Source organism: Nicotiana tabacum, chromosome 11 (genome assembly GCF_000715075.1).
Source record: "Nicotiana tabacum cultivar K326 chromosome 11, ASM71507v2, whole genome shotgun sequence".
Taxonomy (NCBI): domain Eukaryota; kingdom Viridiplantae; phylum Streptophyta; class Magnoliopsida; order Solanales; family Solanaceae; genus Nicotiana; species Nicotiana tabacum.
Window position 1 is genome coordinate 163,477,670 of NC_134090.1, and position 16,285 is coordinate 163,493,954.

The 16,285-nt window shown below is 36.6% G+C and overlaps 1 protein-coding gene across 1 annotated transcript; it reads right to left on the reverse strand.

The window, feature by feature from the left end:
- Positions 1-10,385: 10,385 nt before the first annotated feature.
- LOC107797809 (ADP-ribosylation factor-like protein 8c) lies at positions 10,386-14,944 on the reverse strand. The gene is made up of 6 exons (XM_016620730.2): positions 14,558-14,944; positions 11,641-11,722; positions 11,515-11,547; positions 11,311-11,432; positions 10,776-10,937; positions 10,386-10,676 (listed from the first exon to the last, which is right to left on the reverse strand). Exons 1-6 carry the CDS (start codon positions 14,593-14,595, stop codon positions 10,559-10,561), a joined length of 555 nt encoding a protein of 184 aa, XP_016476216.1. The 5' UTR covers positions 14,596-14,944; the 3' UTR covers positions 10,386-10,558.
- Positions 14,945-16,285: the final 1,341 nt, after the last annotated feature.

Here is a 16,285-nt window from a genome sequence, read left to right on the forward strand (position 1 = left end):
TCAGAGGGCTGGTGGTTTGTTTCAGAGGATTGAGCTTCCCGAGTGGAAGTGGAAGCGGATCACTATGGATTTCGTTGTTGGACTCCTGTAGACTCAGAGGAAGTTCGATGCAGTATGGGTCATTTTTGATAGGCTGACCAAGTCAGCGTATTTTATTCCTGTGGCAATCTCCTATTCATCCGAGAGGTTAGCTGAGATCTATATCCGGGAGATTATTCATCTTCATGGTGTGCCTGTGTCTATCATTTCAGACCGAGGTACGCAGTTTACCTCGCGTTTCTGGAGAGTAGTTCAGCGAGAGTTGGGTACACAAGTTGCGTTGAGCACATCATTTCATCCTCATACGTACGGGCAGTCCGAGCAGACTATTCAAATTTTGGAGGATATGCTTCGAGCTTGTGTCATTGACTTTGGAGGTTTGTGGGATCAGTTTTTGCCTTTAGCAGAGTTTGCCTACAACAACAGCTACCAGTCGAGTATCCAGATGGCTCCTCATGAGGCTTTATATGGTAGGCTATGTCGATCTCTGGTTGGATAGTTTGAGCCATGAGAGGCTCAGTTGTTGAGTGCGGATCTGGTTCAGGAGGCCTTGAATAAGGTCAGGATTATTCAGGATAGGATTCGTACAGCTCAGTCCAGGCAAAAGAGTTATGCAGACCACAAGGTTCGAGATGTGGCTTTTATGGTCGGTGAGCGGGTATTGCTCCGAGTGTCACCTATAAAGGGCGTGATGAGATTTGGGAAGAAGGGCAAGCTTAACCCTAGGCTCATTGGCCCGTTTGAGATTCTTGATCGAGTGGGAGAGGTGGTTTATAAACTTGCTTTGCCGTCAAGCTTATCAGCTGTGTATCCAGTGTTTCATGTGTCCATACTTCGGGAATATCATGGCGATCCATCCCACGTGTTAGATTTCATCATTGTCTAGTTGGACAAGGACTTGTCTTATGAGGAAGAGCGGGTAGCCATTCTAGACCGGCAGGTTCGTCAATTGAGGTCGAAGAGTTTTCCTTCTGTTCGTGCTCAGTGGAGAGGTCAGCCTCCTGGGGCATCGACCTGGGAGTCCGAGGCTGATATGCGGAGCTGTTATCCCCATCTTTTCCCTGACTCAGGTACTCCCTTCTTCTATCCGTTCGAGGACGAACGGTTGTTTTAAAAGTGGAGAATGTGATGACCACCACTTGTTTTTAATTGAATTCGTAACCGGAAAGCTTAAATATGAAAATATGTGAAAAATGATAAAAATTTGTTTATAAAATGAGTAAATTTGACTTCGGTCAACGTTTTGGTAAACGGACCCAGACCCGTGATTTGACGGTCCCGGAGGGTCCGTAGGAAAATATGGGACTTGGGCGTATGCTCGGAATCGAATTCTGAGGTCCCAAGCCCGAGAAATAAATTTTTAAAAGAAATTATTTTCTGAAACTGTTTAAGGAAAATTGAAATGAAATTTCCTTAGAACATGATGGTATCGGGCCTGTATTTTGGTTCTGGCGCCCAGTACAGGTCTTATATATGATTTAAAACATTTTCGTGAAATTTGGTGAAAACGGAGTTTATTTGACGTGAATTGGACTTCCGGTAGAGGAGTTATGGACTTTGAGAGTCCTTGATGAAAATGTTAAGTTTTGAGGTTTAATTCATGATTGTACATGTTATTTTGATGATGTGATCGCATGAGTAGGTCCATATGATGATTTTGAGTTAGTATGCACACTTGGTTTGGAGTTCCGATGGTTCAGGTGAGTTTCGGGTGGGTTTCGGGATGTTTTAGGCTTATAACCAGAAGTTGCAAGTCTCTGAACCCACCAGTGCGGTCTGCGGTCGACCTTGTGCAGTGCGCGGTGGAGGCTGTGCGGCCGCAGTCGACTTTGTGCGGTCCGCACAGGGCACTGGACCGCAGTAACCTCAGAAAGGCCTGTGCTGCCATAGTCCATTTTGTGCGGTCCGCACAGGGGGTCTGAGAGGGGCATAAATAGACGGGATTTTCAGTCATTTTTCAAAACCCTAAAAACATAAGAGGCGATTTTTCAAGCAACCTTTCTTCTCCAAATCAATTGTAAGTCATTTTTCACTAGTTTTTCTCAATCATTAACATCTTTTAACATGATTTCAACTTCAAATCAATGATTTTCATGGGGGAAATTGGGTGTTTTTGGGTAGAACCTAGGTTTTTCAAATTGGGGATTTGGACCTCGATTTGAGGTCCGATTTCAAAACAAATTATATATTTGAGTTCGTGGGGGAATGGGTGATCGGGTTTTGGTTCGAACCTCGGGTTTTGACCATGTGGGCCCGGGGGCAATTTTGACTTTTGGGTAAAACTTTGGAAAACTCATTTTCATGCATTCAAATTGATTCATTTAGCGTTTATTAAGTAATTAAGTAACTTATAGCTAGATACGAGCGAATTAGCAGTGGAATCAAGGGGTAAAGCTATAATTGAAACTTGAGTTGTGCTCGAAGCATCGAGGTAAGTGTTCGGTCTAACCTTAGCTTGAGAGATTAGGAGTTGAGTCCTATTTGCTATTTGCTTCTTGTGGAGTACGACGTATAGGCATGGTGACGAGTATCTATACGTTGGTGTCAAGCATGACCGTGCGTCTTAAATTGATACTTGTTGTATTCTTGAATGTTACTATGGTTGAAATAGTGAGTAAATCCTTGATATTGAGCAAAGACTTAGTTTGTTTATCGTGGAATCTACTTATGATTGAGAAATGGTGGTAATTGAGACGAATAGGAGTTGAGTTAAGATTGGTTATAGCTGATTCTCCCTTTCTGGGACGTATATACTTGTATTGCTGAGTTCCCTTGCCAGGATAGTGTAGTCTATTGTTGATCCCTTGCCGGGACGGTTAATTATGATTATTGTGACTGTATAGTTGGAACGGGTTGCATGCCGCAACAGATATTATATTGGATCGGGTTGCACACCGCAACAGATATTATATCGGATCGGGTTGCACACCGCAACAGATATTATATTGGATCAGGTTGCACGCCGCAACAGATATTATATTGGATCGGGTTGCATGCCGCAACAGCTATATATATGTGGATCGGGTTGCACGCCGCAACAATGTTAAATGATAAGGGATCGGGTTGCGCGCTGCAACAGTATTGTTATTGTATTGTTGTAGATATTGAGTTGTCCTTTCATATTTTATTAAGTTTCTGTTGGTCTTGATATGTTTCCCCGAAGCATGTACCCCCTCCCATTTTAAACTGCTTATTCCTGTTTATTTTCCGCCATATATTATATAACTGCACAGGTTTATCTGGAATCTGGTCCTAGCCTCGTCACTACCTCGTCGGGGTTAGGCCAGACACTTACCAGCACATAGGGTCGGTTGTGTTGATGCTACACTCTGCACTCTATGCAGATACCGGAGCAGCATTGGATCAGTATCTTGGGAGCCAGCCTTCAGTCTACTGAGATTCCGAGGTAGTCCTGCAAGCGTCCGCAGGCCCGGCATTTCTTCTATCTATTATCATGTTCTGTTATCACTCGTATCCGAGACAGACTGTGTTTCTTTCCTTCAGACATTTGTATGTAGTAGTCATAGACGGTCCGTGAATGTTGTGACACCGGTTTCTGGGTAGAGACATATGTTGGCTTTTCGTATCGATTGTGGTATTATATTCATCTAAGTCTTCTGTTTAATCTCATCTTCCGCTATCATTTAAATGTTTATCACCTGTTAATGCAAGTTGTTAAAAAGGCTTAAAATAAAGTAGTTAAAGATTTCTAAATTTTCCTGGCTTTCCTAGCTTCTACGAGTAGGCACCATCACGACTCCCGATGATGGAAAAATTCGGGTCGTGACAAAACTAGAGCTAGTACTATTAGAAGCTACTACAAGTTCCCCTACATGGGGTCCATTACTACACACAACATTAGTATTACAAAAGGGGGACAAAGTAGGGTTAAGTTGTTTGTTCATGTTAACAAGTCTCCTATGCGTTGTTCCCGCTAGATCTTGATTGTAGAAAGTTGCGACAAAAGGTGGTGGTGTGACAAAAGAGATGCAACTGTTGATAACTGCTTGCTTGGCCCCATATTGAGCTAAACTATCTGCGACACTATTTTGCTCCCTGTAGATATATTGTAGAGAAGGCCTACCCAGCTGTTGAAGCAATAACCTGCAGTCATTTAAAATGTTAGCATGATGCATGTTGCACGTATTTAACATACTCAGGATGCCTTGTGCATCTGTTTTGATGATAAACGATGTGTATTGATGTTGCACAGCAAGCTGCAACCCCTTGAGTAATGCTGGTAGTTCTGTTTGGATGTCAATTGCTGGAGGTGATCCTCCAACGAAGCCCATGACCCAGTGTCCCTGTATGTTGCGAAAAAGACCTCTTATTCCATAGTTGTTTTGAGCAGGGGAAGATGCACCATTGATGTTTAGTTTATAGAAACGTGATGATAGGGGGTGCCATTTGATATATAGAGGTATGGTTTGTTTTTTTAGGCTGTTTTGTGAGGTTAGGAAAAATTATTCAGCGGCCTTAATTTGAAGCAAATGAAGATTAATATTCATATTTTGATTATCTAGTGTATTTTTATTGCGAACATTCCATATATGCCATAATTTAAAGGAAAGAAAGACAATATTTGGGATGTTATATGGAATTGATTTTGAAGGCATATGTATGAGGTTATATAACCATTGTGAATTATGAGAAAGATTTGATGATGTTCCTATAGGAGGCGTATTGGAAGGAGTTGGAGGGATTATGTTTAAATGTGCCCATAGTTGGGTTACTTTTGGACATTGGAGGAAGATATGTGGAATGGTTTCTGGATCCATTTGGCATTGCCTACAAATATATCAGATACCCTTTTGTGTTGTTCATTGGGTGGGAAAGGATCATTTAGGTAGGAACTTAGTGTAAAATTATGAGTAATCCATGGTTCTGTCCAAAATTTGATATGTTTTCCGTTAATGAGATTTCATTTATAACTTAATCGACAGTAAGACCATCCATTTATTAGGTTTTTCTATATTAAGGAAGGGAAACGATTTGGTGTCTTATGAGGGCGGATGTAATTATTTATTAGAACTTGTGACCAAATTTGTTGTGGTTGTTGGAATAGTCGCCATGCAAGACTTGCATGTAACGCTTTATTTTTCGTGAAAAGTTTTTGTATGCCTAAGCCATCTTGGTCAAGTGGTTGAGCAACACTTTCCCACTTAAGGAGGTGAAGTTTTTTCTTTTGCTGAGTTGTACCCCAAAGAAATTTTCTTTGGTATTTATTTAAAAAGGATAGGATATTGCTAGGGATTGTGATATACTGCATGATGTGATTGGGTAGTTGGTTGAGGGTTTAGCGGATAAGAGTAGTGCGACCAGCCCTTGTTAAGAATTTTGTTTTCTACCCAGCTAATTTATTTTTGAAATTATCTAGTAGAAATTGAAAATCATTTTTTGTAGGTCTTTTAATGAAGATGGGGAAGCCCAAGTATCTACCAAATTGTTTTCCCTCTTTCATATGGAATAGCTCTAAGACAGAAGTTCTAACATTTAAAGGGCATGATTTTGAGAAAAATATTTTTGATTTTTGAAAGTTTAGTGTCTGGCCCGAATAGGTTGTGAATTCCTGTATTTTATTGATGATGGAGTCACAAGTAGATGGACTTATTTTTGCCGCTAAGATAATATCATCCGCAAAGAATAAATGTGATTGTGAAGGTCCTTTTGGAGATATAGGAATTGGTTGCCAAGCATGATGATCTGCTGCCGTTTTGATTTGGCGAGATAGCATTTCAAGGCATAGTATGAAGAGATATGGCGATAGAGGATCTCCTTGACGAATACCCCTTGTTGGATTAAAATATTCAGTTAGATTGCCATTAATAGATTGATGTTGAAGTTATTGTAACACAAGACATGATAACTTTAATGAAATTGGGTGGGAAGTTAAGGGTGACTAGTGTGTAGTGAATAAATGACCATTCTAATTGGTCGAAGGCTTTCTCAAGATCAAGTTTGAGTAGCATGTAAGATATTTTTCCTTTCATTTTTTGGAAACGAGTATTATTTCCTGGACAATGATGGCATTATCAGTAGTACGACGATTTTTTTGGAAGCTAGATTGAGTGGGATGAACAATATGCTGGAGAATTGGTTTTAGTCTGTTAGAGATAATTTTAGTAATAACTTTATAAATTGTATTACAAAGGCTTATAGGTATAAATTGAGAAATTGTAGACGCTGTTTTGTTTTTTGGAATTAATCAAATGAGGGTTTTGTTAATGGAGGGATTTATCTTATGATTATTAAAAACTGTATGGCAAAAGGATTTAACAGAGTTGATATTTGTGGTCAGTAAGTCTGGTAAAAATAGGGGTGTACCCCATCTGGCCCTGGTGCTTTAAGAGGCTTGAAAGAGTGGATTGTTTGGTAAATTTTTTTTATAGATAAGGGGCGTGATAAGAATAGTTGATCCATGGGTGTAAGAGAGTGTGTGTTGAATTGAATGGTGTATGTACAAAAAGGTGGAATGTGTAGTGAAGAATGTATTGTAATAGTTAGTAATGTTGACTTTGATAAGAGATTGATCAGTAATCCAATTACCCCCATCATCCTGTAAAGCAGTTATTCTATTATGTCTTCTTCTATTAAGGGTTGATAGATGGAAAAAGGGAGTGTTAGCATCGCCTTCATTTAACCAATTAATTCTCGGTTTTAATTTCCAAAATTCTTCTTCTTGCCTTAGTATTTTTTTAAACGGAAAAGACTTAAAAATGCCACTCAACTTTCAGAAATGGCCTATCCATGTCATCCGTTAAAAAAATACTCATTTCATGCCACTGCCGTTACACATTTGGCCCATCCATGCCATTATTGACTAACGGCTCAATTTTTATTTGGCACATCCACATGATCTTTCTGCATGCAAGAGTTTGAGATTTGATGACTTTGAATAGCATTAAGTAGTACTATTTTAGCTGTTAGGGATATTATAGCTCCATAAATGTCAAGAAGACTAGATTCTTTTGAGTTGCAACGCTTTAAATTGGGATTCCGATAACACAATTGACTTTTCTTTTGATAAACATTGAAGAAGCAGATTGAAAATAAAGATTTTAATTATTTTAATTATGTATAGTAAGATGGCTTCTGAGGAATTGAGTGAAGCCACAGAAGGAGAGATATTGTTACATGAATGTTAAGTTCAGGAGAGATATGGAGATCACTGGGAGAAAGAGGATGACAAATGGGGCTAAAGTTTTTTAAAGAGTGGGTATAAGTTAAAAATTTTAAAAAAAAATAGGGATAGGTTAAATGGGGGCGACCAAATAGGGCGCCCCGTGTAATTTTTACATTTTTAGTATATATTAAAAAGAAAACAAGAAGTTCCTCTGTTACTTAGATATAGCATGTTAATCAATATATGAGTTTTAATGTTCTTAGCATTCCACTTTTTATGTATTTTAAGTTATGAGTTCATATCTACTATTTATAATAATTTTACTTAATTTTTACTCATAAATTTATGTTCCGCATAATAATTACTGGTTTCATATGAACCACATTAAAAAAAAGGCTACATCCGCCTCTGAATTGTGTCAATTACCTATTTCTCTAATTCCTTTTCTCTTTCTTCCTAATTTTTGGAGTTTGAGAGTTGGGCATTCTTTTGGAGAACCAAATCTCTCATGTTTGTAAGACGAGATATTAACTGTATAAATTAAATACCAAAATGGCCGAAAACAATAAAATTGATATAAAAATGTGAAATTATAATGATTGTGATAGTATCTCAAATAGGGTTGTTGTCGTCAACAGGTCTCGGAAAATACTTTGCGCACATTAGTATGCAATATTTGACACAAGACAAACATCATGTATAACACACCATTTGTCAATATCCAACAGAATGTTCAAAATGGTAGCTTATTCCCACATATATTCAATGTGAATTAGAATTTTGTGTAGTATAGCACCAAAATAGATCATTGTCTCGTTATTACTACGCTGAGAGCTCAACTGATATGGAGTGTCCTAGTAACTTTTTGTACCAAGACCAAGTCTAACCTTAAAGTAAGTGTTTTTTTTCCTTAGACACCAAGGACTATATATTGGTTATTTCTGAGGAAACGATTTAAAAGCAATCTTAAGCTACAAGTAGCATATATCTTTTGCAGTTCACAGGCCAAATTCCCACAGGTCTTGCTCAGTTGCATTTCCTAGTGTCTTAGACTTGGCCCACTAAACTAAAGGATAGGCGTATGGAGGAGTAGAGTTAGTTAAAATTTGCACGGGACCTATTTGTTGGGTGCGAACAGAGTCTCACATTGGTAGCTGAAAAATTAGGAGTCTACATATAAGGTGTAGGGATCTCTTAATGGTGCGAGGCCTTTTGGGGAAAACCGTACGGGCTTGGCCCAAAGCGGTCAATATCATATCGTGTTAAGAGTGTTTTTGGGCCAGTTTAACCCAACAACCTATTGCCTCCACATCTCCTTAAGGTAGAGTAGAGATTATTCATGAGAATGATTCGTAGCTCTTATAAGAAAAGAGATTACTCAGACAATTACCCTTTAAGACACAATTACATCATGTAATCGAACCAGGAAATTACATCGCACATTTTCTAGGGGTAAAGACAATGCTCTCATTTGTGGATGCGCGGGGATAATAATTATTCTATATTGCTGGGTAAATAGCCTTTCCCCAACCCCGAACTTGGTTAATATGATGCTTGGGCGAAGCTTACTTGCAAGCAAGGGTGAAGCCATATTGTCCTAAGGGTGGTTAATTGATCATCCTTCGTCGAAAAATCACACTGTGTATATAGGTAAAATATTAGGTTTTAGAAGTATACAACATATATTGGACATTCTTTTTCGGGGAATTTTTTTCACTTCTTTCAAATTTGAACAGCCTTGAGTAAATTCTTGGCTTCACCACTGCTTGCAAGCATAGCATCTGTCTCTTAGTCCTATTTGGACAATGTCGAGTAACAACTGAAAAAAGAAAATTGTCGAGTAACAACAGTAATGTTTCTCCGCAGATTGAAGGTGCTCTGGAGCTAGGTATTTGCAACAATTTTTTGTTGATTGGGTGTTTGCAATTGCAATCACAATATAAATATGAAGAAACATAATTTTATTGATAAACAGTGCGAGTACAATTCTGTTTGTTCTCTTGATTCTTCTCTTCTGATTATTTTCATGGGCTGGATCAATATGTTTCTCGAACGTAGGATGATGCAGACTTATCTCCATAAAAGGATGTTGTGGATCATCTTGAAGTATTTGATTATCAAGAAGTATCCGACCGTATCTTGATCTCTTTATGAGCATTCCATGAGTTTATGGAATTCACGAGATCCCTTTATGAGTAACCTCTAAGTTAGGATTTTGGTAGAGTAGCCTCTCAGCAACCCTAATGAACTCCTAGGATTTCAATAGTCTTCTTATAGTATCTTGAATTTAGAATTTAGCTCAAATTTCGTATGGGCTTGATCAGTTAAAATTTCTATGTCTACACTAGGGAACAACAAGTACTCTTTTTTTGTCTTCTTTTTTGAATATCTCACATGACTTTTGTATCTTTAAGTGTCAATTTTTATTTTGATTATTAATTTAGTTTGATCCTCCAACATTTACAGGTTTTGTTGCAGCTGATCAGTTGTTTTTCAGACCGGGTAATTTGCATCAGAAACCCAAATTGACGGATTAATCGTCCACAGTCTTGTCATAAGCATATGTTTGGACTATGGTTTCTTGTCTTTTTTAGATATTTTGAGCATCTTTAAAGCCATTTGAATTAATAATGTCATAAGCATCTGCCAGGTTTAGTAGTCTTGCTTCTTTCACATCAGAACTACAATTCTTGTAGTTACGTGCTACACTGCTACTGCAAGAGTAAAGTCTGCATACATACTACTCTCTCTAAACCTCATTTGTAGGATTACACTGGGTTTGTTGTTGTAGATGGTGGTATATAGTATGTAGTTTCACAGATCTTACTTTACTAGTAATAACTGTAGAAATTTGGGCGTTGGACATAAGAATTGAAAAATTCCAAAAAAATTGAATATAATTTTGAATATAATTCCAAAAAATGGTATTTGAAAATTAAAGTTGTATTTGGACATGAATATAATTTTGGGTTGTTTTAGAAGTTTTGTGAGTGGTGTGAATGAAAATTTTGAAAAAGAACTTTTTGGAGTTTTTCAAATTTTCGAAAAATTTCAAAATTTATATTCAAGTGAAAATTGAAAATTTTATGGCCAAACTGATTTCGAAAAAAAGTGAAATTTCTTATGTCCAAACAGGCTAAGGCCTCTCATACTTTCTGTTTCTATTCATGCAACAGTAAGAGTCATGAAGCAAGACAGAACAAATCTTTATGTACAAAGCATAAATCAAATAATAAATTCAGAAAATACAAAATACAGTTCAAGCAAGAAAATTTTAGATGGCAAAATTACAACTGTTCAAGCAATTGAATGACTTAAGGACTCTCATAAACTAAGCTCAATTTTCCGCATTGCTAACTCCTACATGAGATTCATACAACAAATCGGAAGCTTGCATCATTTTGCTGTCTTTGAGTGCTTAATAAGCCAATCAATAACGGTATCTATATTTACAGACTCTTTACATGAGATCATGTAGCAGCAGACTTCTCTATCCGTGATTGAATTAAGACCTCTGATACAACAAACATCACGAGTAATTAGAAGCGAAGAGAGAGAGAGAGAGAAAAAAAAAGGATGCTGTTGCATGAAAACTAATGTTTTTGCTACTTACAGTTGATCGACTAACGCCTGCTTTGAAAGAGCTTCTGATTTATCAACTTTGTTTCCGAGCACCAGCAAGGGAATTCCGTTTAAAGAAGGTTTTTTGAAAAGCTCATGTAGTTCTGTTCCAGATATAGGAATACTATCTCTATCAGCAGCGTCTACAACATACCTAAATCACAGAGAGAAACAGTCAGACCTCTCTATAACATCATCCTCATATAACAGTCATTCACTATAAAAGCCAAGTTTTTCTCGAAACTGATTACTATGTTATGTTATAATATATGTCCTCTATAACAGTGTCCTCTATAACAGCACTTCACTATAGCAGCAAAAAAATTTCGGAACAAATAAGGCTGTTATAGAGAGGTTCGACTTATGCTCTCTTCTTACACACGTCTATCATACGCATAAAGCTGGGAAGCAGTTTTACTCGTTAAAGAAACTCGGTCATAAGTGGAAGCAAATGAATTTCAAAAGCACATTGTAATTTAAACACATGAGAAGACAAATAAGGGAAGAGAGGAAGATGTAGGAATTACAGTATTGCAGAAACACCCCGACAATAGCGTTCCCACATCGTACGGAATCTCCTTTGGCCTCCAAGGTCCCAGAGTTTAATAGTCACATTTCCTTTTGTAACTTTACGCATATTAAACCCAACCTGATTTCAAGAAACTCACATAAGCACATAATTACAAGAAGGCAGGATTGTTAATCATATTCAAGGAGAACAAGATACCTACCGTTGGGATCATGTCCTCGCTGTAGCCGCCAGTCTGATTAAGATCAACATATTAATGTAAGAAAATAGTATAGTAAGAAAAGAACAAGGGAGAGATAAGGTAAGAAAGAAAGGCTAAGGTCCTTACGGCGATGGCATTGACGAGAGATGTCTTCCCCGCATTCTGAAGGCCTACAAGGGAAAGTTCCATTTCCTGTTTAAAGAAAAAGCTGAACAAGAAAGCAGATTAATAACTTGTTCTTTTTCTTTATTCGCATAATGCAAATTAGAAGATTATTCATCAACAGTGTCATTCTTCATCACATAATGCAAGTATGTAAAAGAAAAAGTTCTTTCAACAACATGAACGTATGATTTGGTTCTATGATTCAGTTCTCTTTTCATTAATATTAAGAAAGAAACTTATGATTTGGTCCTCTGGGTTTAATTAGCATTTCTGAGCTAACTAGCAAGGTGCAGTCAGTGATCTCAGTGATGACCGTTGTGTTCATGACAATTCCTTGGATCTGCAGCAGCTGGCTGAAACTAGCATTGCTGTTGTAATTAGTTGTATGACAACTCGCCAGAGGCGAATCCAAGATTTAATTTGAAGCTTATGGGTTCGGGATTGTAGTTCTTTTTAAGTTTGGGTTTTAGATTAATAATTTGTACAATATTAATAAATTTCTTAAGATAAATACAAGGTTTGAACCCTGCAGGATTCGGCCGAATCAGTAACCAAAGGGCTAGCTCCGCCCCTGCAACTCGCCACCCTCGCGAATGGCTTTACACAAAGAATAACCACCTCTAAGGGAACTGAACTGAAGGACAATGGATAATCACAATGCTCACAAGGCAAGACACAGGCAACAGCAAAAGCATCCGAGAACACGTCAAATGCTCTTCCATTCTTGACTATTAACAAGGACTTGGAATAAAGCAAATTCTCAACCAATACGAAGACCTATTTAATTGTAGTTCTAACTTGGTGCTAAAATCTGGCTGTGGATGGCAAAAGTTCCTCTGCAATCTAATTACCATACCTTCTGCTGGAATATTACAAACCAAAGCCATGCATTTCATTGTAGAGAGAGACCAGTCAAAGAAAAAAATACCAAGGTTTCCTCTACATCTTCATGCCTTTGAAATTGCTATACTTAGTCTAATTCTTTAATATTATATGATACATGTGAATTCTCATTGTTCCTATTATCCTTTATATAGAAATTGCAAAAATTCTCCACCTGCTAACTATGTCCGACTTCTTCAATCACAATCTATCAACTTCTACTCCGATTTACCACCACTGAGTTTCCTTTCAAGAAAGATTGACTAAAAAAGGGCAGCCTGATGCACGAGGTATCCCGCATTTTGTTGCGAAAGCCAAATGTATATAGTGTGAATGAGTCACAACTACTATATCAAAAATTATGACAGCCACCAAATAATAAATAAGACAATAAAGCAACAATAAAATGAACACCAGAATTTACGAGGTTCGGCCAATTTTGTCTACTTCCTCGGACACAACCAATATTTAATTCCACTCCAAAAATACAAGTGAAATAATTCTAAAGAGAGAAAATACACATGCCTTAAGAAGATAAGAAGGCAAATGAGAGGTGTGTTTAAATCCTAAACATTCAAACCTCCTTTTATAGGGAGAAATTCTCCCCCAAATACAAGTCTCCCACCGTTGTGGGAGTTTGCCATTTTCTACACGTTTACACAGGGTCGGGGAAAGGGCCATCCCAAAAGGTATTGATGTAGACAGTTTACCCTAATGCAAGCATTAATAGCTGCTTGTTTTTCGAAATAGAAGCAACAAGAGCATAGAATGTGGTTGTCGTGAGCCAAAACCAAGTGTAATAAACTTATAATCCAATTTGTAAGGACTAAAAAAAATACAAAATAGTTTTCCGCATCAACCCGATTAAGCATTATAACGAGCTAAAGCATCACAATTTGAAAATAGTAAGTGCTACTGATAGTATTAAGTGCTATTGCTTATTGAATATTATGAACCAACATTTTTCATCACTTAATTACGGCGAAGTATCAACTAATTAATATCTAAGCCAAAAAAAAAAAATGTCCCAAAAAGAAAAAGGTAAAAAGAAAACAGCCTGACATATTGTTCCAAATAATGCATGGACAGCCTATTCAATTTCAATCATGAGTATCTGCAAAATTTCTTGTAAAGTTTTGATCTTTATCTAAGTTAAAATTAAGATAAGCAAAGAGTATAACCTTAAAAATAGGGTAACAAAAGACTAACATCAACTCATATTGGTTAGCAGCCTAAAATCCTCCTTCATCTCCAACTTCTCAATGCCCGTAATCAGTTTAGAAAAAGAAAGAAGGAAGAACAATCAATTCCAATTTCTACTTTTTAGTTCTTGATTTCCTTCTCTTAGGAAGCAATATAAATAAATAATCGAGAAATACCCTCTACTCTTCTCCACTTAAATACCAGACTTTTGTCTCTTATAATGTTCTAGCTGGTAATGTGCGCCTAACTCAGACATCACATGTTGCATACTTAGCACTAGAAAAAAAAGCTCTGGTGCGCGATTTTTAAAATTAAAAAAAAAAACCATAGGATTAAGCATGTGTTATTTAGTATTTCCCTAGCTCAATATCGTGCTCCGCTCCTTCTCCCCGGTGACTACTAATTACATAAGCACAGTATTGAGCCTATAAACAATAACAGAGGCGGAGCTAGAAGCCTAAATGCGGGTACGGCGGAACCCAATAATTTTTGCTCAAATAATGTATTAGTATTAAGAAATTCATTATATATATATATATATATATATATATAATTTAGAACCCAGTAAGAAGCTCTTAAAATCATCGTTCTAAAATTCAGAACTCATAATGTTAAAATCGTGGTTCCGTCTCCGAAAAATAACTACCAAAACACCCTTAAAATCAAGTAAAACCATTCACATAAAACTCAACACAATTCAATTTTTTTCAGAAATTATCAAGCAAGCAAGAGGCAACTTAAAAAGGGGTTTCTTTAACAACAAAAAAGAAAAATAAAAGGCAAATTAAATTACCTTCTAAGCCAGTTGAGGAAAGAATTCCAAAGACCCATATTCTGAATTGCTAAAAAAAGCCAACTTTGATTATTTTGTGAACAGTTTAAAGGAATTTTTTGTAGTTGCAGTTGAGTTCTTGAGCAGGGAAAAGAAACAATAGGAAACTTCGCCAACTGAGAAAAGGACAGAATCTATTGGTAATATTTACGTACTTTGTAGTTAGCAAAAAAACTGTTAGCTTCTCAGGTTTTGATGATGCTGTGATAATAAACTTAGTAAAAATTCAGAGCTAAATGGGAGATAAATCAAAATTTGGGCAGGAAAAGGAAAGGTCTAAATTTTGTTTTTGGTTGCTCCTTGATCCTATTTGGCTTGCATGAAACAAGAGTTTGGGAGAGAAAACTTTAATATTTTTCCTTTTCCGATTATACTAAAAGTTCAAAAAAAAAAAAAAGATTTATACTAAAAGCACGTCAATCCTAAATTAGTAGAGAACGATTATATTAATCCTTTGAATGCTTGTTGAAATTGATTATAGAAATTCTTAGATGAAGTTGATTTCTGATCCAATGTGTACAAAAATGTTCTAGATTATGTTCTGCTTATTATATCTGTAGGCGACATAGAAAATTATTTTCTTTATCTATATATATCTCTAATTGAGGGTGAGGTGGCACTCTCCTAACCTAGGATTTCAAATTATTTTTTTTCTCCATTTTTTCAAGTTTCTCCCACTCCTTTTTATTTTAATTTAATTGCAATAATTATGTAGGAGTCTAAAGTCATGTCTCATGAAAAAGAATTTCAAAAGTCATTACTATTAATAAATAACCGTTTCTTTGCATGAAAGAACCCAACGGCCAAATCGAAGGACTTGTGGCAATTATATACAGAATCTAATCCCTCATCACAATGGTGAGGAATTTCTGCATCATGTATATTGAAAAGGCAACTGAAAAAGTTTTTCATATTTGGCTTTGATAATCATTTGTCTTCTTCAAAGCTTTAGTCCATCTCTACGGAGTGGAGGCATCATCTCCCTTTTTTAAAGGTTCTGTTTTCCTTCCTTCATTCAAACGTATGCATTTTTATTTTTCATTTACTCACTTATCCCATTTGAATGGATCACGATTCACGACATTTGAATCATTCTGGAAAAATGACTTCTAAAGGAGATATAAGGATCACAACCTTTCCACTGATATCACTATTTGCATATTCTCATTTGACATCTTACTTTCTGCATATTTCATTTCTCTCTATCTGATATCAAAAAAAAAAAATCGCAAAAATATTAGTGAAAGCCATGGTAATACCTTGAAGTCGGCCTATCATTTTTTCTCGAGTAGTAGGAACTGAAGAAGTAAGTACGTACTTTTGGTAATTTTTATATAGCAATCGTTGTTGCACATATTTTACAAACATATCCTGGACATACTTGGTTATTTTTCAGGTTTAAAACAAGAGATTTGCAGCCTGAAATTTGGGTGCTAGGACAGAGAGAGATCCTTGACGTTGTAGCTTTGAGGTAAAAAGTCGTTACTCCCTCCGTTTCATATTAAATGAGGTACTTTCCTTTTTAGTCTATTTCAAAACAAATGACACATTTCTAAATTTGGAAATAATTCAACTTTAAACCTTTTCATTTTACTCATTTACCCTTAATGAGATGCTTTTATAGCCACACAAATGTCATGGCCCCACAAACTTTTTATCTCTTAAACTTTTAAAACCACAAGTTTCAAA